The sequence below is a fragment of the Hyperolius riggenbachi genome, unplaced genomic scaffold (genome assembly GCF_040937935.1).
Source record: "Hyperolius riggenbachi isolate aHypRig1 unplaced genomic scaffold, aHypRig1.pri scaffold_270, whole genome shotgun sequence".
In the NCBI taxonomy this organism is placed as follows: Eukaryota; Metazoa; Chordata; class Amphibia; order Anura; family Hyperoliidae; genus Hyperolius; species Hyperolius riggenbachi.
In genome coordinates, this window is record NW_027152481.1 from 22,937 (window position 1) to 46,232 (window position 23,296).

Below are 23,296 nucleotides of genomic sequence, written 5' to 3' on the forward strand. Positions count from 1 at the left end.
AGTGACTAGAGAAGGTCAATAAAAAGCAAATAATTCTGAGTTGATGCAGGAGCATGCAAATTTAGCATGGAAATGTATGCAGCTTGAGAAAGGACCAATCAACCCCTGCAAGCTGCACACATTTGCATACCAAATTTGCATAAACCTGCATCCACTTAGATTTATTTGTATGAGAGAGAGAGAGAGAGAGAGAGAGAGAGAGAGAGAGAGAGAGAGAGCTCTGTTGGTGAGGAGAAAAGGGGGGGGGGGAATCAACCATGTGCTGAGTTGTTCAGCCGGCAGTTTGGCCTTAATGCTGCAGTGGCCATTTTAGTAATAAATGCCCTGGTCACTGGAGGGGGGGGGGGGGGGGTTAACACCACGGTCCTCAAGTGGTTAAATACAATTTAAATTCATTAGGAGTTGGAGTTAGAACATTTTAGTACGACTCAGATTATGGGTATAAAACTCTGAATCCAGATATATCAGGATAGGGATGGGGGCAGCCCGGCACCCAGAATGGTTTGTAGCAGGTCTCCTTGATTGATAGTTATGTCCCATGGTGTATATGTCAGCTGTATCAGTGGGTGTAAGACTTTTGGTGTCTGCTTAGATTTGCTTTAGCTGTAAAGCTTTTCCCACACTCAGGACAAGAAAAGGGACGCTCTCCTCTATGAGTTCTCTGGTGCTTAAGCAGGCTTCCTTTCTGACTGAAGCCTTTCCCACACTCTGAACACACAAACGACCGCTCACCAGTATGTGTTACCCGGTGTCTGAGTAGGTTACCTTTCATACTGAATCTTCTTCCACAATCTGAACATGAAAATGGCTGCTCGCCTGTGTGACTTCTCTGATGATCAATTAATTCCTTATTCCGAATGAAACATTTCCCACACTCAGAACATGAAAAAGGACATTTACCTGTGTGAATCTTCTGGTGCATAAAATAGTTTTCTTTGGTAGTAAAGCATTTCCCACACTCTAAACATGAAAAGGATCGCTCGCCTGTGTGACTTCTTTGATGGGCAAGAAAACTTTCCTTCCGAATAAAGCTCTTCCCGCACTCTGAACATGTAAAGGGACGCTCTCCTATATGAATTTTCTGGTGTTTAACAAGTTCTCCTTTCAGAGTAAACCCTTTCCCACACTCTGAACATGATAAAGGAAACACACCTGTGTGAGTGCTTTGATGTGCAAGGAGGCTTACTTTTGAAGCAAAACCTTTCTTACACTCTGAACATGAAAATGGCCGCTCATCTGTGTGACTTTTCTGATGTCTCTCAAGACTTTGTTTCAAACTAAAGCATTTCCCACACTCTGAACATGAAAAAGGACGCTCACCAGTGTGGCTTCTCTGATGCATAACAAGACGCGACTTCCTTGTGAAATATTTATCACATTCAGTACATGGAAATATCTTCTCACCTCCATGTCTGACACTACGAGATTTACCAGGAGATTCCTCAGAACCAGACAGGTCATGTGACTTCTCCTCACGGTGACCTCCTGGATGGGTATTTAGGCCCACTGGATGTGACCTATCAGAAGATTCCTCAGAATTAAAAGGATCTGGTGGTCTATCTGCAGCGTAAAGTCTGTGATGTGTATTTGGAATAATGGGCTTTACTCCTGGAGGATGCTGGGTAATGTCATTATCTCCTGCCGATACAGGAAAACTCCTCTTCAAGATATTTTCAACACTGTGCCCATCTGCTGGGAAATAAGCAGAGCATGAAAAGAAACCTCCATATTCTGTACTCAGAGGTCATGTATGTTCATCTTGCAGAATAAATCTCACATAGGGGTTGATGCACTAAGAAAATAGCGCACCTTATGCACACTACGGGCACTATTGGCAGCATAGCATGCATTATTACCTTTAGTCAGAGGAGCACTGCACAGCATAGCGAGCGCTTAGCCAATAACGTCATCCTGCCCATGACCCCTTCGGGTCCCGTAACTTTAAAGGAAGTGATCCCTGCACTTTCATTGGCCCAATAGGCTGCCTGTCATGACAGTCCATGAAGTTACTAGACCCGAAGGGGTCCAGGGGGGGATGATTGGACCGCCTGCTATTGGCTAATCTCTCGCTATGCGAGTGCTCCTCTGACTAAAGGTAATAATGCACGCTATGCTGCCAATAGTGCATGTAGCATGCATTAAAGTGCACAAGGTTAACTAGCGTTAGTAACAGGAGTTTGCTCATGCTATTTCTTAGTGAATCAACCCCAGAATTACAGCAAAAGAATGCAAATCACTAATATAGGAATAAAATACTATAACTGTAACACACTGAGGGATACGACATGAGGCAAAAACTCCTTGTTTGTTGGAAACATAATGTTATACTGAGGAATGGAGATGGACCTTTCATATGGTGCACAGTATCTCCTCCTCATTTGCTGGTGCTATGATGTTATACTGAGGAATGGAGATGGGCCTTTTATATGGTGTACAGTATCTCCTCCTCATTTGTTAGTACTATGATGTTATACTGATGAATGGAGATGGGCCTTTCATATGGTGTACAGTATCTCCTCCTCATTTGTTGGTACTATGATGTTATACTGAGGAATGGAGATGGGCCTTTCATATGGTGTACAGTATCTCCTCCCCATTTGTTAGTGCTATGATGTTATACTGAGGAATGGAGATGGGCCTTTCATATGGTGTACAGTATCTCCTCCTCATTTGTTGGTGCTATGATGTTATACTGAGGAATGGAGATGGGCCTTTCATATGGTGTACAGTATCTCCTCCTCATTTGTTGGTACTATGATGTTATACTGAGGAATGGAGATGGGCCTTTCATATGGTGTACAATATCTCCTCCTCATTTGTTGGTACTATGATGTTATACTGAGGAATGGAGATGGGCCTTTCATATGGTGTACAGTATCTCCTCCTCATTTGTTGGTACTATGATGTTATACTGAGGAATGGAGATGGGCCTTTCATATGGTGTACAGTATCTCCTCATTTGTTGGTACTATGAGGTTATACTGAGGAATAGAGATGAGCCTTTCATATGGTGTAGAGTATCTCCTCCTCATTTGTTGGTGCTATGATGTTATACTGAGGAATGGAGATGGACCTTTCATATGGTGTACAGTATCTCCTCCTCATTTGTTGGTGCTATGAGGCTATACTGAGGAATGGAGATGGACCTTTCATTGCATTTGGGGAGGGGTAAAGAGGCTTGGGGTAGAGCAGCACTGTACACAAGATCCTGCTGAACACTGAATAGGGACTGTCTACAAATCTTAGTCTACAAAACTTTGTATGATTTGTTATCAGTGGCTGAGTAGATGCAGTTATTAGAACAGATGTACAGTGAGCAGAAAGCTTTTTTATCTCCATGCCAGAACGTTTTTTCTCTCCATGCCCTCAGTTGTCAGTCTCTCAGGACAGGGAAAATAAACTTTAACCCCCACGGGGCCCCCTGAGGCTTCCGGGCCCCCCTGCAGCTGCATCCCTTGCAGGGTCTATTGTTACGCCCCTGCTTATTTTATGAAATCATGTGAGGATCATTCTGCTTATGTTACACTCCCAGACATAAAATCAATATGTGAAATATTTCTAATTTGTTTCTTACTTACTTTCACTGATATCTAGAGAACATCCCTCCTCCTTACTTGTCCTCATCATGTCACCCTCCTCGGTAGAGTGCCGATCACTCCTCATATACATCTCTTCTTCCTCCTCTTTACTTGTCCTCATCATGTCCACCTCCTCAAAAGAGTACTGATTACTCCTCACATAGGTCTCTTCTTCCTCCTTTTTAATTGTCCTCATGTCACCCTCCTCCATAGACTGCTGATCACTCCTCACATACGTCTCTTCTTCCTCCTCTTTGATTGTCCTCATCATATCACCCTCCTCCATAATCTGCTGATCACTCCTCACATATGTCTCCTCTTCTTCCTCTTTAATTGTCCTCATCATGTCACCCTCCTCTATAGACTGCTGATCACCCCTCACATATGTCTCTTCTTCTTCCTTTTTAATTGTCCTCCTTGTTTCAGCCTCCTTCATAGATTGATGATCACTCCTCACATATGTCTCCTCTTCTTCCTCTTTAATTGTCCTCCTCATGTCACCCTCCTCCATAGACTGCTGATCACTCATCACATACATCTCTCTTGTTTCCTCTTTAACCTCTGTTTTGAAAATAAACTGGTCTTCATGCTTAAAAAAAAAATACAAAACAACATTTTAGCATTGAAGGATTGAGACTACAAATATAAAATAGTCATAGTTACTGCTCATTCCTAGTTCCACCTACCTGATAATGGTGGGGATGGTGAGATATTCCTATGGACAATCCTGGTAATAAAGAGGACCTGTACATCTCTCTGGTGGGTTTGTCACACTGGATCTACCTGTAGGAGACACACACACTGACTGAATATGAGGGGACAAGGCAACAAACAATTCTCAGAGTTTTCTCACAAAGGTTTCCTCAGCTCATTAACATAATACTTGTCCAACACCCAGCAAGGGAAAAGCACTAAAACATGGGTAAGAAAAATAAAAGTATGGAAAATTTGGTACAAACTTTGAGTACTTTTTTTGTTGGGTTCTGAAGAGGCATCTCAGTGATATGGTGTGGAAATATCTCATGTGAGAAAGCTGGAGAGAATTGAATCAAGGACAATGTTTCTATGGGCCTGGGTCAGTATAAAGGAAAAGAAAATAATAAAAATCAGACTTTGTACAGCGAGGGACACAATATGTCCCAAAGCCTCCTGGGGGCTCCCAGAAGCGGTGTTACGTCACTTGGGGGACAGCGGGGGAACGAGAACGCCGAGAGGGGACAGGAAAGGCTCAATAGGATTAATTACTAAAGATTTGCTTTAACTGGAACTTTACATGGGACCAATGATATTCAGAAATGATTGATTATTTAAAGGTCAACTGAAGTAAGAAGAATATGGATGCTGACTTTTTCTCCTTTTAAACAATACCAGTTGCCTGGCAGTCCTGCTGATCTATTTGGCTGCAGTAGTGTCTGAATCACACCAGAAACAAGCATGCAGATAATCTTGTCAGATTTGACAATTTCAGAAACACCTGATATTCTGCATGCTTGTTCAGGGTCTGTTGCTTAAAGTATTAGAGGCAGAAGATCAGCAGGGCAGCCTGGAAACTGGTATTGCTTTAAATCTCTACAGTTGTCCTTTAACTTCCACAAAAAGTATGCAAGTCCTCGTGTATCTAAGCAAGTATACAGTCTGCATGTATCCTATAAAGTATACAAGTCCTTGTTCTTCCCCCTCCCTGCTATTAAAGTGAACCTTAACTGTGGATAAAAAACAGAGTTTAATGTACCTGGGGCTTCTACTGGCCCCCTGCAGAAGTCCTGTGTTCTCGCCTTCACGAAACGATCCTCCGGTCCCCCGCAGTGGCCAGTCGCCGAGCACTGCGTCTGCACGGCCCTGGCCACGCACATCCTCACTCACGTTGTCACCCTGCGCATGTTCAACTTCATGCCAAGGCCTCATCCTCACCTGTGGGCGCTGTGCACAGCCATTTGAAAGCGCTATCCACGTGGACAGCGCATGCACCCCGCTCCAGCTGGAACCAGTCAGAGATGGTCGGGGGGAAGGGGGGCTACAGCAGCAGCAGCAAGGCCAGATTTGTACCCTTTACCGCCCAAGGCCACTGCCAGCAGCCACCCCCCTTAAGCATAGGTAGCCAGATAACCCTTCCCCCTCTCCAGTTTACATAGCCTGATATCCCTCCCCCCCCCCTCTTTCCTCTAGTATAAAATTCCAGACCCTTTGCCCCCCTAATATAGCTTGCTGCCCACCCACACTTGATCCTGTGGTGCCCTAGGCCATGGCCTATGCGGCCTTGGCTTAAATCCGGCCCTGAGCAGCAGTATGGAGGGGAGGCCAGGCACATGAAGGGCCACTGAGTGTCTGATAAAGATCTAGCTATGAACTTTACATCTACTTTTGTGTCAGGTACACTTGCAATAATTGGCTGCCCCAGAGTGCTCACAGGCTGTCAGAAGCTGAAAAGCCAGCTAAATAAGATTTACCTCACACTATCCATTGCTGATCCCTGCAAGGATAGAATATTCTGGGGCAGCAACCTCTGCTTGGATCCCAGGCCAATCAAATGTATTTCCAGGTCATTTGGATCAGTTCCAATCAGCATTACATTTGCATGGGACCCGGAATCACCAGGAAGTCATTATCCCTTTCCAATCTGTTTTTTACCATCACACACGGTCTCCCTATCTCTTAATTTTACATGGCTGCCTGTGTGGGGAAGAACGTAGGTGATCTCTGAGAGCTGCTGCAGTGGGTACCGGTGGAGTTTGTACACGAGGAGGCAAACCGTCTATCGGGGGGGTTGAGAACCATGCCAGCTCTCGCGCTGTAGCTCCGCCTTGCATAGCATGCTCGCCAGTGTAATATGCAATTACACAGCGTGGTGTGGTGCAGAAGTGCGACAAAGTGTCAGGCTTAGTAATATTCTGAGCATTCTGATGCCGGGCTAAACTATATCCCACCACAGTGCAGGCAACAGTCTACTTTAGGGGACCCACCGGGAAACCTCATAGAGAAAAGTTCTTTAATCATAGCACCCTCTTACAGCACAAAGCCTTGTGATTGGCTGAACAGCGTGGGTGTAATTTACTCCTACCAATTGTAATCCTAGCAGTTTGAGAGTGTGCCATCCAGCCAATCACATTAGCTAAATTTACCAATGAGGATTTTTGCTGGCTCCCCAAAATGCTCCAACGTAATATATATATCACGTGGAGCAGCCGCAGTCGAAATGGTTCAAAGTGTGGGAGTTAGTAGCAGACACTGGGCCGGACTACATCTGGTGAGTGCACCTCCAGCAACAGACATATTTTTCCAGTCTGACATCAGGTGCTGGGGACAGTCTATTGTCAGATGATCGGGAAGGGGTTACCCTTCTCCAGTATACAGGGAAAGTTACAGAGTAATCACAGGTATATACAGTTAAACTACTTTAACTAGAGATGATTAGCTATTTGTTCAAAAAAGTTACCCCATGCATCAGTAGCACACAGGCCATTTCATCATTTCTTTTAATGTATTGATATTATTATATTAAGCAAAAACTCATTACCTCCTCTGCTGCCAGTTCCAGAAATGTCTGCATTTCATTTCCTGTTACCTCTAACCCAGAACTTCCTGTTCGTATGCTCCGCCTTTTCCTGTTTACTGCTTCTGGCTATATGTCACCACCCGGTGTTTGATATAAGGAACTGCAGTTTCCACAGGAGACTTGGGGTATTGAAACAGCTGCCCCATTTCAGTCATTACTGTTCCATATATTACAAGTATTGATGGGCAACGTCCACTGACTGAGTCAGAAATCTGGAGACTTTATTAGATTCTAGAGCCGCCAATTAATCAATCAGCAGCATGTTATTTAAGTTGCCCGCTCAGGAAGGAATTCGTCCCCAGATAGTTCCACTTTAGCCCCAGAAGTTCCACTTCATGCGGCGCAAACTTTTCCAATGTGACACATTTTTTGATCATCTCGAAGTGCCAATGATGATCTAAACCAGGGGTAGGGAACCTTTTTGGCCGAGAGAGCCATAAACACGACATTTTTTAAAATGAAATTCCGTGAGAGCCATACAATACGTCACCAGTAAATGCACATAAGAGACAGCTTTTCACCAGTTAATGCACGTAATGACAGACAGCGTTTCCCCAGTAAATGCACACGAGAGAGCTTTTCACCAGTTAATGCACATAATGACAGACAGCCTTTCCCCAGTAAATGCATGTAATGAGACAGCGTTTCACCAGTTAATGCACATAATGACAGACAGCCAGTGTCCCCAGGTAGCCAGGTGTATAGATATCCCCAGTATATGTAGCCAGGTGTATAGCTGTCCCCAGTATAGGTAGTCAGGCTAGTGATGGTGGGCTGGGGGCCCCAGGGCACCTCAGGCCTGGCTGGTGGTGGACTGAAGGCCTCAGACCTGGCTGGTGGTGGTGGGCTGGGGGCCCCAGGGCAGCTCAGGCCTGGCTGTTGGTGGTGGGCTGGGGGCCCCAGGGCACCTCAGGCCTGGCTGTTGGTGGTGGGCTGGGGGCCCCAGGGCACCTCAGGCCTGGCTGGTGGTGGTGGGCTTGGGGCCCCAGGGCACCTCAGGCCTGGCTGGTGGTGGTGGGCTGGGGGCCCCAGGGCAGCTCAGGCCTGGCTGTTGGTGGTGGGCTGGGGGCCCCAGGGCAGCTCAGGCCTGGCTGGTGGTGGTGGGCTGGGGGCCGCAGCGCAGCTCAGGCCTGGCTGTTGGTGGTGGGCTGGGGGCCCCAGGGCAGCTCAGGCCTGGCTGGTGGTGGTGGGCTGGGGGCCCCAGGGCACCTCAGGCCTGGCTGGAGGTGGTGGGCTGGGGGCCCCAGGGCACCTCAGGCCTGGCTGGTGGTGGTGGACTGGGGGCCCCAGGGCAGCTCAGGCCTGGCTGGAGGTGGTGGGCTGGGGGCCCCAGGGCACCTCAGGCCTGGCTGGTGGTGGTGGGCTGGGGGCCCCAGGGCAGCTCAGGCCTGGCTGTTGGTGGTGGGCTGGGGGCCGCAGCGCAGCTCAGGCCTGGCTGGTGGTGGTGGGCTGGAGGCCCCAGCGCAGCTCAGGCCTGGGTGGTGGTGGGAAGGCTTCAGGTCTGGCTGGTGGGCTGGGACCCCCCAGTGGGGCGCTCAGAGTCAGGCCTGGTGGTTGGTGGTGGTGCCGTGCCGGGCTCAGCTCAGGGCAGCTCAGGCCTGGGTGGCTGGTGCAAAAAAAAAAAAAATATTAGGGCAGGTGGCTGGCTGGACAGTGGACACCCACCCACCCACCTTGAGCTGCCTTGAGTCTTCCTTCCTTGAAGTTCCCATTCCTGCTGCTGCTGAGATCTAGCTGAGTGGCTTGGCTGAGTGACTCGCCTGCTCCCCCCCGCCAAGCGTGATGGATGTTCTGCCTGTTCCCGCTGGCTGCGCCGACGTCTACGCGTCACACGTAACGTGTGACGCGTCACACACACACACACACACACACACAGACAGCGCCAGCGAGATGGAGGAGAAAGGAGAAAGGCGGAATTCTGGCAGGGGAGGCGGTGCCGATGAAGGAGGCACACATGTAAATATAAAGACCCGGCATGGAGGAGGGGGCGGCGGCGCAGATTTCAGAAGTAAACACAGGCTCTCTGGCCGCTCTGTCACACGTATTTTAGCGAGCCAGAGAGCCATATGCGGGCATGAAAAGAGCCATATATGGCTCGCGAGCCATAGGTTCCCGACCCCTGATCTAAACATTCCTGTTTGACAGGATCCAGAATTGCTTAAAAGCAAAACACTGAGGGCTTGTTCACACCTTGCGTTGTGTTTGAGCGCCGGCGATTTTTAAAAACGCTCTGAAATCGCTAGTGCAATGATTCCTTATGGGATATCAGCGTGTTTCCTCCGCTTTTCACTCAGCAAAGCCCTGCATGTAAGGCATAGAATGGAAGGTATAGGAAAAGCGCAAAACGCTCACAAATCGCTTTATCCGGCGATTGCGTTCACGCTTTTATGAATTCATAAGTGAAAGAGTTCACTTCCTGACTGATATCAGGAAGTGAAAAAACAGAATCGCTCCGCAAAAGCGCTTACAAAAACGCTTTGTACAAAACCGTAGCGTGCAGTAAAGCACCGGGAGGGGGAGGAACGCACAAAAAAATTAAAATCGCTGGCGTCAGCGATTTCCATTTTAGATGTGAACAAAGCCGAAATGTCAGATTGAAAGAGGCCCTGTAGTGGCATATAGAAGAATATACTAAAGAGAACACTTTTAATTGTCCTGGTTTCAGCATCAGAAACACTTCCAATATCTATTTAATTCCGTATATTGGTATGTAGCCCCGCCTTCCCAGTGATGTCACAACCTAGGCTGATTAGTTATGCAGAATTCTCACCCCAGAGCATTCTGGGAGACTGGGTACATTTTGTACTGGCTTTGGAACAAAGACTAAGCAATGATTCTGCAGAATCCTGACAGCACTAAAGATGTTGCCATCTGTGATAAATTTCAGATAGTAAATCAGGGTAAGGAAAGATTTCACAAGGGATAAACACTAAATGAATGAATACGGGGACTGAGAGGGAGAGAGGAAAGGAACAGACAATGCACAGAGGTATGTGGATCCAGCAAGGCATGCCTATAAAAATGGCGCCCGCTAAAAATAGCACCGAACACCAGCCAGCACCTATTCAGTAAGAAGACCTTGGGCAAGACTCCCTAACACTGCTACTTCCTACTGAGCTCGCCCTGGTGGCTGCAGCTCTGGCGTTTTGAGTCCTCCAGGAGAAAAGAGCAATATTAATGTTCTGTGTCTTGTCTAATTCCTATAGTAAAATATTGCTAATCTTTACCAATATTTTACTATGACCTAACCTAACCCACTCTCACACAGAACCCTCCCTCTACCTATGCCTAACCTTAGCCACCCCATGGTGCCTAACCTAAACCACTACCCATGTTGCCTAATCTTAATGATCCCCCCTCCCCCGTGCCTAACCATTTTGTGCCTAACCTTAACACACCTCTTCTTTTTTTTTGAAAGTATAATTTTTATTGATATTTTTAACATACAAACAAACGGTGGCGCTTGCTGAACCATGGCAGCGCCAAAACATTTAGTAACATTTGACATGACTGGTTTCGCTGGTGGATGGGCTCGCAGGCCCATATATTTCAGAATCAAAACACAACATTACTGTCATCTTTGGCATAAAAATAACCCAGACATAAGAAAAAATAGTATTGGCTCGGGTGTATCCCCGCGCAAACTCCCAGTAGAGACCTCTATCAATGTTTGGCAACTAATCGTCAAATTTGAGCTTATAGTGTGATATCCAGCAGGACCATATTTTTTTAAATTTCTTAGGACATTTTCTCTTGAGGTATACAGGTTTAATAATAGCCAGTTCCTTGTGAACATAAGAGGTCCAATCTTTTTTGCTAGGGGGTTGAGGTTGCTTCCATCGTAAGATAATGATCTTTCTAGCGTAAGCTATAAGAGACCTGTATGTTTGCATTTTATGAGTAGATAATGTGCTGTCAGGCAGAGATCCAAGCAAGGTTTGTTCAGGACTTAGCTCAAAAGCTGTTCCAAATACCTTTTGAAGTTCCAAATTAATCTGGGACCAGTAGGAACAAATTCGTGGGCATAGCCAGACTATATGGAAAAAATCTGCCCCCGGTTGCTGACATCTGCCGCACCTACCCGACGATGCGGGATCAATTTTAAGCAATTTGGCAGGTGAAAGATAGCTTCTATGGAGAAATTTCAGCGCGATGAGGCGATCTCGTGCCGCAACCCCCACTGTAGCAAAGTACCCCAGGATGGTATTCCATGTTTCAAGAGTTAAGTCTGGGATATCTGCCTGCCATGCTAAAAATAATTTATCCATTTTTGCTTGCCCCCTTAAGGGGAAAGTTTTATACATTGCAGAGATAACATGTTCAAGATCTCTCTTAATTATTTCCCCCTCAGTGGTATGGGACTGTACCAGCAGCTCTCCATTACCCTTCAGGAATTGGGCCCTAAACGCATGGTGTAGCTGTATGTATCTAAAGTGCATATTACGGTGTAAGTTATTGTCCTGTTGCAGAGTATTGAAGGTTTTAATTTGGTGGTTGCTCGTTATGTCCTTTAGTTTGTAAATCCCATGGTCTGCCCAGATTTTAGGGTCTGGTATAGTTAGAAATTCAGGCAGGGCAGGGTTCATCCACAGTGGGGTATGCGGAGAAACCTGCCCTGGGTGTTGTAATGTTTTATTAATTTTTTCCCAAATTTTTACCGTCACTAACATGTTGTGTGTTGCCCGGGGAATGTGCTTACTTCCCCTAAAGGGTAGGCTGGAAAGAGCTAGGAAGGATCCCATTATCTCTGCCTCAAGAGCAGTAGCCGGATTATTTGGTGACTGTTCAAACCACCACCGAATAGTGACAGCGACTGAGGCCCAGTAATAGTGCTCAAAATCGGGTAGTCCGATACCTCCGCTGTTTTGATCCCGTTGTAAATTGGACAGTGCTATACGTGGGTTTTTGGGATACCACAGTAAGGAGGTAATCGCTTTATTTATACTCTGGAAGTATTTAGTAGGTATGTATACTGGGCTATTCCGGAAATAATTTAACACACCTCTTCTAGTGCTTAATCTTAACCACCACCCTAGTGCCTAATAGAGATGGCCCAAACAGTTCGCCGACAAACCGACTCGCACAAACTTCGGTGGTTCGCAATCGCGGTAAACCGTGAACTATATGCGAGTTTGACCCGCCCCTATACTACATCATTAGGCTCAACTTTGACCCTCTACATCACAGTCAGCAGACACATGGGGCTTGATTCACAAAGCGGTGCTAACCTACTTAGCACGTCTAAAGTCTTTAGACGCGCTAACCAGGGTGCTAAGTAGGTTAGCACCGGATTTCTCAATCAGATCGTGCGCTAACTTTGCGCGCGTAAAGTTTTACGCGCGCAAAGTTTTACGCGCGCTAAGTCCCATAGGCTTTAATGGGCACTTCGCGCGGTGCGCCCTGTGCTCTGTGCAGTACGCGCATAAAGTTTTGCGCGCGTAAAGTTTTATGCGCGAAAAGCTTGTTTAGACGTGCTAAGGGGGTTTTCACAGGCGTGCTAACAGTTAGCACCGCTTTGTGAATCAAGCCCATGGTAGCCAATCAGGCTACACTCCCTCCTGGAGCCCCCCACCTTATAAAAGGCAGGCAGCATCAGCCATTTCCCTCACTCGTGTGGCTGCAGACAGTATTTAGAGAAGGGAGAGCTTGCTGCAGAGAGACATAGGGAAAGCTTAGTTAGGCTCTTGTTAGCTTGCTCCTTGCTGATACTTATTGCTAAAAAGTGCCCCTCAACCAGGGGCGTAACTAGGCCCCACCGGGCCCCCCTGCAGAATTTCTGAACGCACCCCCCCCCCCCCCCGGGGCGTTTTGTGGGGTTTGGTGGGGACACAGCATGAGGGGAAAGCCATGGCCACATTCGGCGGGGAGGGGGAACGTTCCCCCCCCTCCCTCACCTTGGGGCTCTCCCCTCTGCGCTCCCCTCCAGCTTAAATTAGAGTCCGGGCAGCAGACAGATACATACCTTCCGTGCGCTCCAGCGTGCGTTCCTCTCTCTAGTCTCTGACATGGCCTCCTGTTATACAGGCCCCCCGGGGGCTGCAGGCCCTATTGTTACGCCAGTGCCCTCAACAGCACTTTTAAGAGCTAATGTTGTTCTTGTGATCTATTTTGTTTGTGTGTGTATGTGTGTGGCCCACTGACACTTGCATATACAGCCCTGTCAGTCAGTCGCAGCTGGCCCTTGGCCCCTAGCTAATTCCTACTGTGCCACTGCCAGGCCCAGCACATTCAGTGCCTACCTTTTCACTGCACGTGGGTGACAGGCAGCTACACATTTGTAATACCAATCACTGCATACCTGTTCATGTTTACTGCACCTGCATGACAGAAGCACGCAGTGTTATATGCCAGTCACTGCATACCTGTTCCTGGTACCTGTGTGTGTGAAAGCTGCACATTTGTAATACTAGTCACTGCATATCTGTTCAGGGTACCTCTGTGTGTGACAGCTGCACATTTGTAATACCAGTCACTGCATACCAGGGATGCTCAGCAGAGCTCGAATATTCGAGTAGCTCGAATATTCGAGCTCTTTTTCAGCTATTCGAGCTCGGTATTCGAGCTCGAATAGCTGCAGCTATTCGAATGGGCTATTCGAGTGAACTCGAATAGCCCACTCACTATTCGCGCTATTCAAGCAAACAGCGCTATTCGAGCTCGAATACCGAGCTCGAATAGCGTCATAGCCCAGATTGATGTCCTTAGAGCCAATCAGAGGGCTCCCAGGCCCTCTGACGGCAGCCAATCACAGAGGGGGACCCTGGCCAGCCCCTACCCTATAAATAGCGGCCGCCATGTTAGGTTTTTCCGTCCTTGCTTGACTTGTACAGAGAGAGATCTGCTCCTTTGTGCTTTGGCTTAGCAAGTGCTCTATTGTGGTCATTCACCTAGCGTTTTTGCTCACATACACCTGCTATACACACCTATATTGTTGTTAGCTAGATAGAGATTGTATTTTAGTTAGTAGCTTGTGTGTTACATAGAGACAGCTGCTGCTGCAGGCAAGCTTAGAGCTTTAGGCCTCAGGGCCTTGCCTGTGTGGGCAGCTGTCCTCCTGTCCTCTGTTAGTTTATTTCTCATCTATACCAGTGTTTGTGCTGTGTATTCTACCCTGTCTTGTCCTTTACTACTGAGTGATTATTGTATTTTGTAGTTATACTGTACTAGGGACACTCACTGTCACTGTTCATAGCTCCTGCGTGTGTGTGTGCGTGTACTGTCTGTAGTGTACAGTACACACACTCTATTTCCTTCCACTGAATCATCTGATTACTACTGATTATTGTATTTTCTAGTTGTACTTACTGTACTAGGGACACTCACTGTTCATAGGCTAGCTCCTGCGTGTGTGTGTGCGTGCACTGTCTGTAGTGTACAGTACACACTCTATTCCCTTCTACTGAATCATCTGATTACTACTGATTATTGTATTTTCTAGTTGTACTAGTGTACTAGGGACACTCACTGTTCATAGGCTAGCTCCTGCGTGTGTGTGTGTGCGTGCACTGTCTGTAGTGTACAGTACACACTCTATTCCCTTCTACTGAATCTTCTATTCCCTTCTACTGAATCTGATTACTACTGATTATTGTATTTTCTAGTTGTACTAGTGTACTAGGGGACACACTCACTGTTCACTGTTCACACTTACTGATTACTGATTATTGTATTTTGTATTTGTACTGTACTAGTAATCACTTAGCGATCTAATCACTTAGTGATTAGTGTCACCTCACCCACCAACCCACTCCATTAAAGTACCCCACTTTTTCACCCGCCCTTTTAAAAAACTTTTTTGTTTACGCCAAAAACATCTAAGATGTCTGGAAGTGGCAGCCAGCGCGGTTTGGGCAAGGGGAAGGGCAGCAAGGGAATCAGGAGGAGAGGGAGCAGCATTGTGGCAAGCCGCGCCACCATGCACAGTTCCGCAGCAGCAGCAGCTGCGTCAGTGGCTAACATTCCGCCTATAGCCACTGGCCGTGGACGCCTTGGGCGCCCAGCAGGAGCATCTGCAACTCACGCTGCAGAGACACAGCAGCAGCAGCAGCGTGTAGTACCTGCTCCTATTTTCCTCCAGCCGGGTCGGAAATGTCCCATTGAGGAAAAGGATGCAGCCACTGTGATGCAACTGATGACGGAGGATGAGCAGCCCGCCATCAGCTCTGCATCCGAGGCCTCCACCCTCACCACCACCACCACCACCACCACCACCCCTGTTCGCAGCAGCCGCCCAGCAGGGCCTGGGGAGGAGGAGGAGGCCAGTTCACCGTCACAAGTTGGCGACCTGTCACTCAGCAGTATTTTTACTCCAGGCACCATCAGGGTATTGTCTGCTGTTGTTGGCGATTTTGAGGAGGAGATGCTGATGGGCACTTTGGGGGAGGAGGGATTGGACAGCAAGACTGTGGCGACAGTCAAGCAGCCCATCCATGCATCAGCAGAGGAGTTTGGGGGGTCATCATCCCAGCAGGACATGTTTCAGGAGGGGGAGGATGATGATGATGATGACAGGGTGACAGACAAAGACTGGGTGCCACCAGCTCCTGGGGATGTCATCATCAGCAGCTCTGAGGAGGAGGATGCGCTTGTGGGCCTTGCAAGGAGGCGCATCATTGCAAGCATTGGCAGCAATAGGCAGGTCCCACAGCCTGCTGGTGTTTCAGGCTCAGCAGCAGCAGCAGCAGCAGCATCTGCCAGTACCACCACCAGCTGCACCCAAGCCCCCCCCCCCCCCCAACCACCACAGGGAGACAGGCAGCAGCGGCTCCAGTCCGTAGGGGGTTTTTCACGTCACCAATCTGGCAATTTTTCACCATGCCCACAGTTCACAGCAAGTACGCCACTTGCAACCACTGTCAGTGGAAGTTGAGCAGAGGTGCAGACCCCTTAAAGTGCAGCACCAGCTCTCTTATAAACCATCTTGCTGCTAAACATTACCACCAGCATGAGGAGTTCAAGAGGCTGAAGGCATCTGGTGCTGGCAGTGGCACCACACCCAGCACTGCACAGCCTTCAGCAGCAGCAGCAGCCACCCGCCCTCCTGCTCCTCCAGCACCACCAGCAGGAGTGCGGAAACGCACTGCTCCTCCCCCCTCTGCAACTCCTGCCGCCGACACTGAGGCCTGTTCTGGCAGCCAGTCCTCAGTGGCCTCCTCTGCTGTCTCCGCTGATTCCCGTGCCAGCAAAAAGCGACGCCAGAGCCTTTTGAGCGAGTCCTTCCAGGGGGTGGTTAGGGCTCTGCCTCCCAGCAGCCGTCGCGTGCGGCAGCTGAACGGCTTGCTGGCACGGGCCATGTGCTCCCAACACCTGCCGTACACGCTCGTGCAGGAGGGGAGCGACATGCGTGCGCTGCTTGCTTGTGCAGCCCCAGACTGGCAGCTCCCCAGCAGACACTTCTTCGCCCGCCAGGTCATGCCAGCACTGCATTGCTTTGTGATGGCCAATGTGGAGCGAGGGCTGGAGCATGCGGTTGGTGAAAGGGTCCACGTCACCATGGACTCCTGGAGCAGCCGCTTCGGGACAGGCCGCTACCTGTCCTTCACTGTCCACTGGGTCAGCTTGGTGGAAGGGGGTGAGGATGGGAGAGCAGCAGCGGGCACAGCAGCAGCAGCAACACAGTGGGTGGTGCCACCCCGCAGGGTCAGGGGAACTGCAGCAGGTTCCTCCGATCCTCTGCTATCCTCCGGCACACCTGGCCAAACCCCCCGCCTCAGCAGCAGCGTGAAGCCACGCCACCAGGGTTGCTCGGGTAGTGCTTTTCATTACCCGCCCGGATCCGGATCCGGGTACCCAGATACCCGGATCCGGATCCGGATATCCGGATCGACCTTGTCGATATCCGGATCCGATCCGGATATCCGAATAAATTACCCGCGGGTATCCGACCTATTCGGGTATCCGAATAGAAAACCCGGAAGTGCCCTTTAAATAGCTTTAAAATGGTTTTTAAAGGGAAATACTTCGTTCTGAGTGTGGGAAATATAAAAAAAAAACGACGTGGGGTCCCCCCTCCCAGACCTCTTTAACCCCTTGTCCCCCATGCAGGCTGGGATAGCCAGAATGCGGAGCACCGGCCGCGTGGGGCTCCGCACCCTGACTATACCAGCCCGCATGGTCCATGGATTGGGGGGTCTCGGAAGGGGAGGGGCAGCCAAGCTTTCCCCTCCCCCTCCGAGCCCTTGTCCAATCCAAGGACAAGGGGCTCTTCTCCACCTCCGATGGGCGGTGGAGGTGGAGGCCGCGATTTCCTGGGGGGGGGGGGGTTCATGGTGGAATCTGGGAGTCCCCTTTAAAAAGGGGTCCCCCAGATGCCTACCCCCCCTCCCAGGAGAAATGAGTATAGAGGTACTAGTTGTACCCCTTACCCATTTCCTTTGAGAGTTAAAAGTAAATAAACACACAAACACTTAGAAAAAGTATTTTAATTGAACAAAAAACATAACCATGAAAAAAGTCCTTTAATAGTCTTAATTAACCATTCATACTTACCTGTCCCTTTAAAAGCCAGTTCCCACGCAATATCCTCGGAAATATACTAATCAGTTACAATGTAACAAAGTTATTACAATGTAACAACTTTGTTACATTGTAACTACGCCGCACCCAACGTCACTCGCCGCTCACCCGCCGCATACGCGTCCGTGCAGGACCCGACAGAGCTCTGAGCTATATAGCTCAGAGCTCTAAGCATCTTTGAATTTGGGGTCCAAGGAGGAGCCCCATTGGTCCTTAGCAGACCAATGGGGTTCCTTCAAATCAGAAGGAACCCCATTGGTCTGCTAAGGACCAATGGGGCTCCTCCTTGGAGCCCAAATTCAAAGATGCTTAGAGCTGTGAGCTATATAGCTCAGAGCTCTGTCGGGTCCTGCACGGACGCGTATGCGGCGGGTGAGCGGCGAGTGACGTCGGGTGCGGCGTAGTTACAATGTAACAAAGTTGTTACATTGTAATAACTTTGTTACATTGTAACTGATAGTATATTTCCGAGGATATTGCGTGGGAACTGGCTTTTAAAGGGACAGGTAAGTATTAATGGTTAATTAAGACTATTAAAGGACTTTTTTCGTGGTTATGTTTTTTGTTCAATTAAAATACTTTTTCTAAGTGTTTGTGTGTTTATTTACTTTTAACTCTCAAAGGGAATGGGTAAGGGGTACAACTAGTACCTCTATACTCATTTCTCCTGGGAGGGGGGGTGGGCATCTGGGGGACCCCTTTTTAAAGGGACTCCCAGATGCCACCATGAAACCCCCCCCCCCCCCCCCCCAGGAAATCGCGGCCTCCACCTCCACCGCCCATCGGAGGTGGAGAAGAGCCCCTTGTCCTTGGATTGGACAAGGGCTCGGAGGGGGAGGGGAAAGCTTGGCTGTCCCTCCCCTTCCGAGACCCCCCAATCCATGGACCATGCGGGCTGGTATAGTCAGGGTGCGGAGCCCCACGCGGCCGGTGCTCCGCATTCTGGCTATCCCAGCCTGCATGGGGGACAAGGGGTTAAAGAGGTCTGGGAGGGGGACCCCACGTCGTTTTTTTTTCTATTTCCCACACTCAGAACGAAGTAAGTTAAAACTCTTCCCACTTGGGGGAATCTATGAAAATAATACACTATTGTTACCTGTGCAAAAAAAAACTGACATTTTCCGCATTTAAAAGACATTTGTTATGGTTTATCGCGAAATTACGGTATGGTTTAATGCGAAATTATGGTATGGTTTAATGCGAAATTATGGTATGAACGAAACACGAAAGGGGGGCTGGCCAGGGTTCCTTTCTGTAATTGGGTGCCAGGGCTTAGGAGCCCTCTGATTGGCTCAATGACTTTTTCCTACCCGGATCCGGATATCCATCGGATACCCGCGGGTACCCGCGGGTATCCGGATTATGCGACCAGATATCCGGATAGAGCTATCCGGATATTGGCCCAGGTATCCGGAATCCGGATCCGACCCGGATAGCTGAAATGGGTCGGATACCCGAGTTAATCCGGGTATCCGGGATCCGGATGAGCATCCCTGCACGCCACTGCCAAGCGCTGCTGCAGTTGGTCAGCCTTGGGAAGACCAAACTGACGGCAACCCATGTGTTGGCCAAACTCCAGGAGCAGGAGAGGATTTGGCTGACCCCCAGAGGCCTCAGAGTCGGAGAGGTGGTGGCCGACAATGGGGCCAATCTGGTTTCCGCAATCGACAGGGGAAACCTGACCCACATCCCCTGTCTTGCCCACGTGCTGAACCTGGTGGTGCAGAATTTCTTGCGCACCTACCAGGGGATGGGCGAACTGCTGGAAATGGCAAGGAATGTTGTGCGTCACTTCCGGCGCTCGCCTGCAGCCTCTGCGAGCCTGGAAGACGTGCAAAAGGAGCTGGAGCTGCCACGCCATCGGCTGATCCTTGACGTTCCAACTCGCTGGAACTCCACCCTGGCGATGTTGGAGCGTCTGGTTGAACAGAAGCACGCTGTCAACCAGTACCTTGCCCTGGCCACTGTGTCCGCCGCTCAGAAAAGGGACAAGACCAGCAACATCCCGTCCATCGTCCCCGATGACGACTGGGGGCACATGCAGCAGGTGTGCTTAGTGCTGGCTCCCTTTCTGCAGGCCACTAACATGGTGAGCAGGGACCATGCTATGGTGTGCGAGTGGGTGCCCCTGGTTTGTCTGCTGAACAGGGCCCTCGATGCTTTGCTGGAACAGGGAGCGGCAGCCTTGGCCCAGCAGGAGCGGCATGCAGCTGCACAGTCCACCTCTGAGGGGGAGGAGGAGGAGGACTTGGTGGAGGTCCCTGACCTTGCTGCTGATGAGGGGGATCAGCACAGTGCAGCTGAGTTGGTGCGGGGGTGGAGAGAGGATGAGGCGGCAGAGGAGGAGGATGAGGACAGCACTGCCGTCGATGTGCCAGCACACGTGGCCCGCCTCTTCCCAATGGCACCGCACATGCTGACGTGCCTGCGCAGGGACCCCAGGGTGATCCAGATGAAGCAGAGGGAGGATATCTGGATCAGCATGATGTTGGACCCGCGCCTCAAGGGGAAGTTGAGCCAGTTCCTGCCTCCTGCAGGAGGAGACCCAGCGCAACAAATAAGGAGCTTGCAGCAGGCCCTTGTTGAGCGCTTGGAGGAAGCCTTCCCCCAGCCTTCCACCCCCACTGTCCAGCCAGCACAGAGGCAGCAGCAGGTGCCTGCATCCAGCAGCAAGCGCCCCACAGACCTGCTGTCTCTCAGCAACGAGCTCTACAGGACTGTAGAGGCTCCAGCAGTGACTAGAGAGGAGGTGCATGCAGCAGCATCCTCCTCCGGTCACAGCCAGCGCCTGACCCGCATGGTGGCTGACTACATGGGGTCCTACAGCGGGCTTGACAGCGATGCCCCTGTTGATCCCATGGAGTATTGGGTCAAGCGCCTGGAGATCTGGAGCGAGCTGGCGCAGTACGCCCTGGAAGTGCTGTCCTGTCCCCCTTCCAGCGTGCTGTCCGAGCGCTGCTTCAGTGCAGCTGGTCAGTGGTGCTCACCGCCAGGTCGTGATCACGCTTACGCGTGGATTCACGACCATTTTGACGCATTCCGCCTCGGACACGCTAAGCCGTGAATAGATTTTCAACCACGAAAATCTGCTTCGGCTTCGCGTGAATGCGGACAGAAATCCGCATTCACGCTCGTGAAACCCAGCGCTGAAGTCGTGGTTAGCGGAAATGCGTCAAACTATGCGGAAGTGACACATTGCAGGCCAATCAGAGGGCCCCAGCCAGGCCCTAGCAACCAATCACAGGAGGGGAGCTATGCCCTCCCCTCCTGAATATAAAGTGGCGGCCATGATGGAAAAGCTCTGTCCTTGCTAGACTGTGGTGCTGAGAGGATTATCTCCAGGCCATTGTTGTTTGAGCAAGTGCATTTATTGTGTTAAAAACAAAGCGTTTTTTTTGCTAACACTGCTCTTATACTGTACACAGTTAGCTAGTCAGTGAGTGATTGCTGTAGTTAGTTGTAGTCAGTGTAGTGGGAGTGTGGGAGTCTAGTGATTATTTAACTGTGTGTAGTGCAGGCAGGTTCAGTGCTGCAGTGTAGTCAGTGTAGTGGGAGTGGGGATTATCTGTGTGTAGTGCAGGCAGGCAGGTTAGTGCAGCTGCAGTGTTCACTTGTATATTCCAGTGACAGTTATACACTTGTACTATTTGCAGGCAGCCAGTCACACCGCCGGCGCCGCCACTCTCTGCCAGCGCTGCCACTCTCTGCCAGCGCTGTTCATTCATTCTGTCAGTGACCTTGTGCCATGCCCAGTGCCCACTGCTCGCTCGCTGGCATATAAGCATCTCATTACACACTTGTATATTATTTCAGTGACAGTTATACACTTCACTTGTACTATTTGCAGGCAGCCAGTCACACCGCCGGCACCACCACTCTCTGCCAGCACTGTTCATTCATTCTGTCAGTGACCTTGTGCCGTGCCCAGTGCCCACTGCTCGCTCGCTGGCATATAAGCATCTCATTACACAGTGTGACATCCTTGTGTGCCCACTGCATCCTTCAGTGACCTAGTTGTATATCCAGTGCCCACTGCTGTGCCCACTGCATCCTTCAGTGACCTTGTACTGTGCCCACTGCATCCTTCAGTGACCTAGTTGTATATCCAGTGCCCACTGCTGTGCCCACTGCATCCTTCAGTGACCTTGTACTGTGCCCACTGCATCCTTCAGTGACCTAGTTGTATATCCAGTGCCCACTGCTGTGCCCACTGCATCCTTCAGTGACCTTGTACTGTGCCCACTGCATCCTTCAGTGCCGTTGTACTGTGCCTGGTGCATCCTTCAGTGACCTTGTACTGTGCCCACTGCATCCTTCAGTGACCTAGTTGTATATCCAGTGCCCACTGCATCCTTCAGTGACCTTGTACTGTGCCCACTGCATCCTTCAGTGACCTAGTTGTATATCCAGTGCCCACTGCTGTGCCCACTGCATCCTTCAGTGACCTTGTACTGTGCCCACTGCATCCTTCAGTGACCTAGTTGTATATCCAGTGCCCACTGCTGTGCCCACTGCATCCTTCAGTGACCTAGTTGTATATCCAGTGCCCACTGCTGTGCCCACTGCATCCTTCAGTGACCTTGTACTGTGCCCACTGCATCCTTCAGTGACCTAGTTGTATATCCAGTGCCCACTGCTGTGCCCACTGCATCCTTCAGTGACCTTGTACTGTGCCCACTGCATCCTTCAGTGACCTAGTTGTATATCCAGTGCCCACTGCTGTGCCCACTGCATCCTTCAGTGACCTTGTACTGTGCCCACTGCATCCTTCAGTGACCTAGTTGTATATCCAGTGCCCACTGCTGTGCCCACTGCATCCTTCAGTGACCTTGTACTGTGCCCACTGCATCCTTCAGTGACCTAGTTGTATATCCAGTGCCCACTGCTTTGCCCACTGCATCCTTCAGTGACCTTGTACTGTGCCCACTGCATCCTTCAGTGACCTAGTTGTATATCCAGTGCCCACTGCTTTGCCCACTGCATCCTTCAGTGACCTAGTTGTATATCCAGTGCCCACTGCTGTGCCCACTGCATCCTTCAGTGACCTTGTACTGTGCCCACTGCATCCTTCAGTGCCGTTGTACTGTGCCTGGTGCATCCTTCAGTGACCTTGTACTGTGCCCACTGCATCCAGTGATTCATTACTAGCAACATGTCTGGCAGGGTTTTGCGGGGTGAGAGGAAAGGGAGTTCAATTGCCTCAGCCACTTCTGGGACTGCTCCACGTCCAGGGAGAGGATGCCCAGCTGTACGTGGTCGTGATGCAGCAGAAAGGGGGGCAGCAAAGCCTGGGCTGAGTCAGCGGACGCCATTGTCCAAATATTTTAAAGTTTCTGGTCCCCGTGTGGTGGTTGAGCAAATGGAACCTGACGTACTCATGGACATCATGACTTCCTCCCAGACCTCTACTGTGAGCACCACTCCAAGCAGCAGCAGCAGCAGCCAACGTCCCACGCTTGTTGTGACATCCACCCCAGCACCCACTGGTCAGCAGCCCTCCCAGGATGACAGCGTTCTGTCCCTCAGTCCGGCATCTGGGAACCTGCTGATGCAAGAAGCTCAGGACTTACTGGGGACTGATGTGGCAGAGATCGAGATCGGGCCACAATCACAAGCGTTGTTGAGTTCTGGTGATGAAGAAGAGGGATCT

General features: G+C 49.9%; 1 protein-coding gene across 1 annotated transcript in view; it reads right to left on the reverse strand.

The window, feature by feature from the left end:
• Positions 1 to 369: 369 nt before the first annotated feature.
• Positions 370 to 23,296, reverse strand: part of LOC137543867 (zinc finger protein 585A-like) — a 67,281-nt gene continuing 44,354 nt past the window's right edge. The window contains exons 3-6 of the mRNA XM_068264937.1: positions 9,902 to 10,002; positions 4,265 to 4,357; positions 3,579 to 4,167; positions 370 to 1,692 (exon numbers count right to left, since the gene is read on the reverse strand). Coding sequence (XP_068121038.1) covers positions 560 to 1,692; positions 3,579 to 4,167; positions 4,265 to 4,357; positions 9,902 to 10,002 — 1,916 coding nt within the window. The 3' untranslated portion in view covers positions 370 to 559. The remainder of the gene's footprint in view (positions 1,693 to 3,578; positions 4,168 to 4,264; positions 4,358 to 9,901; positions 10,003 to 23,296) is intronic.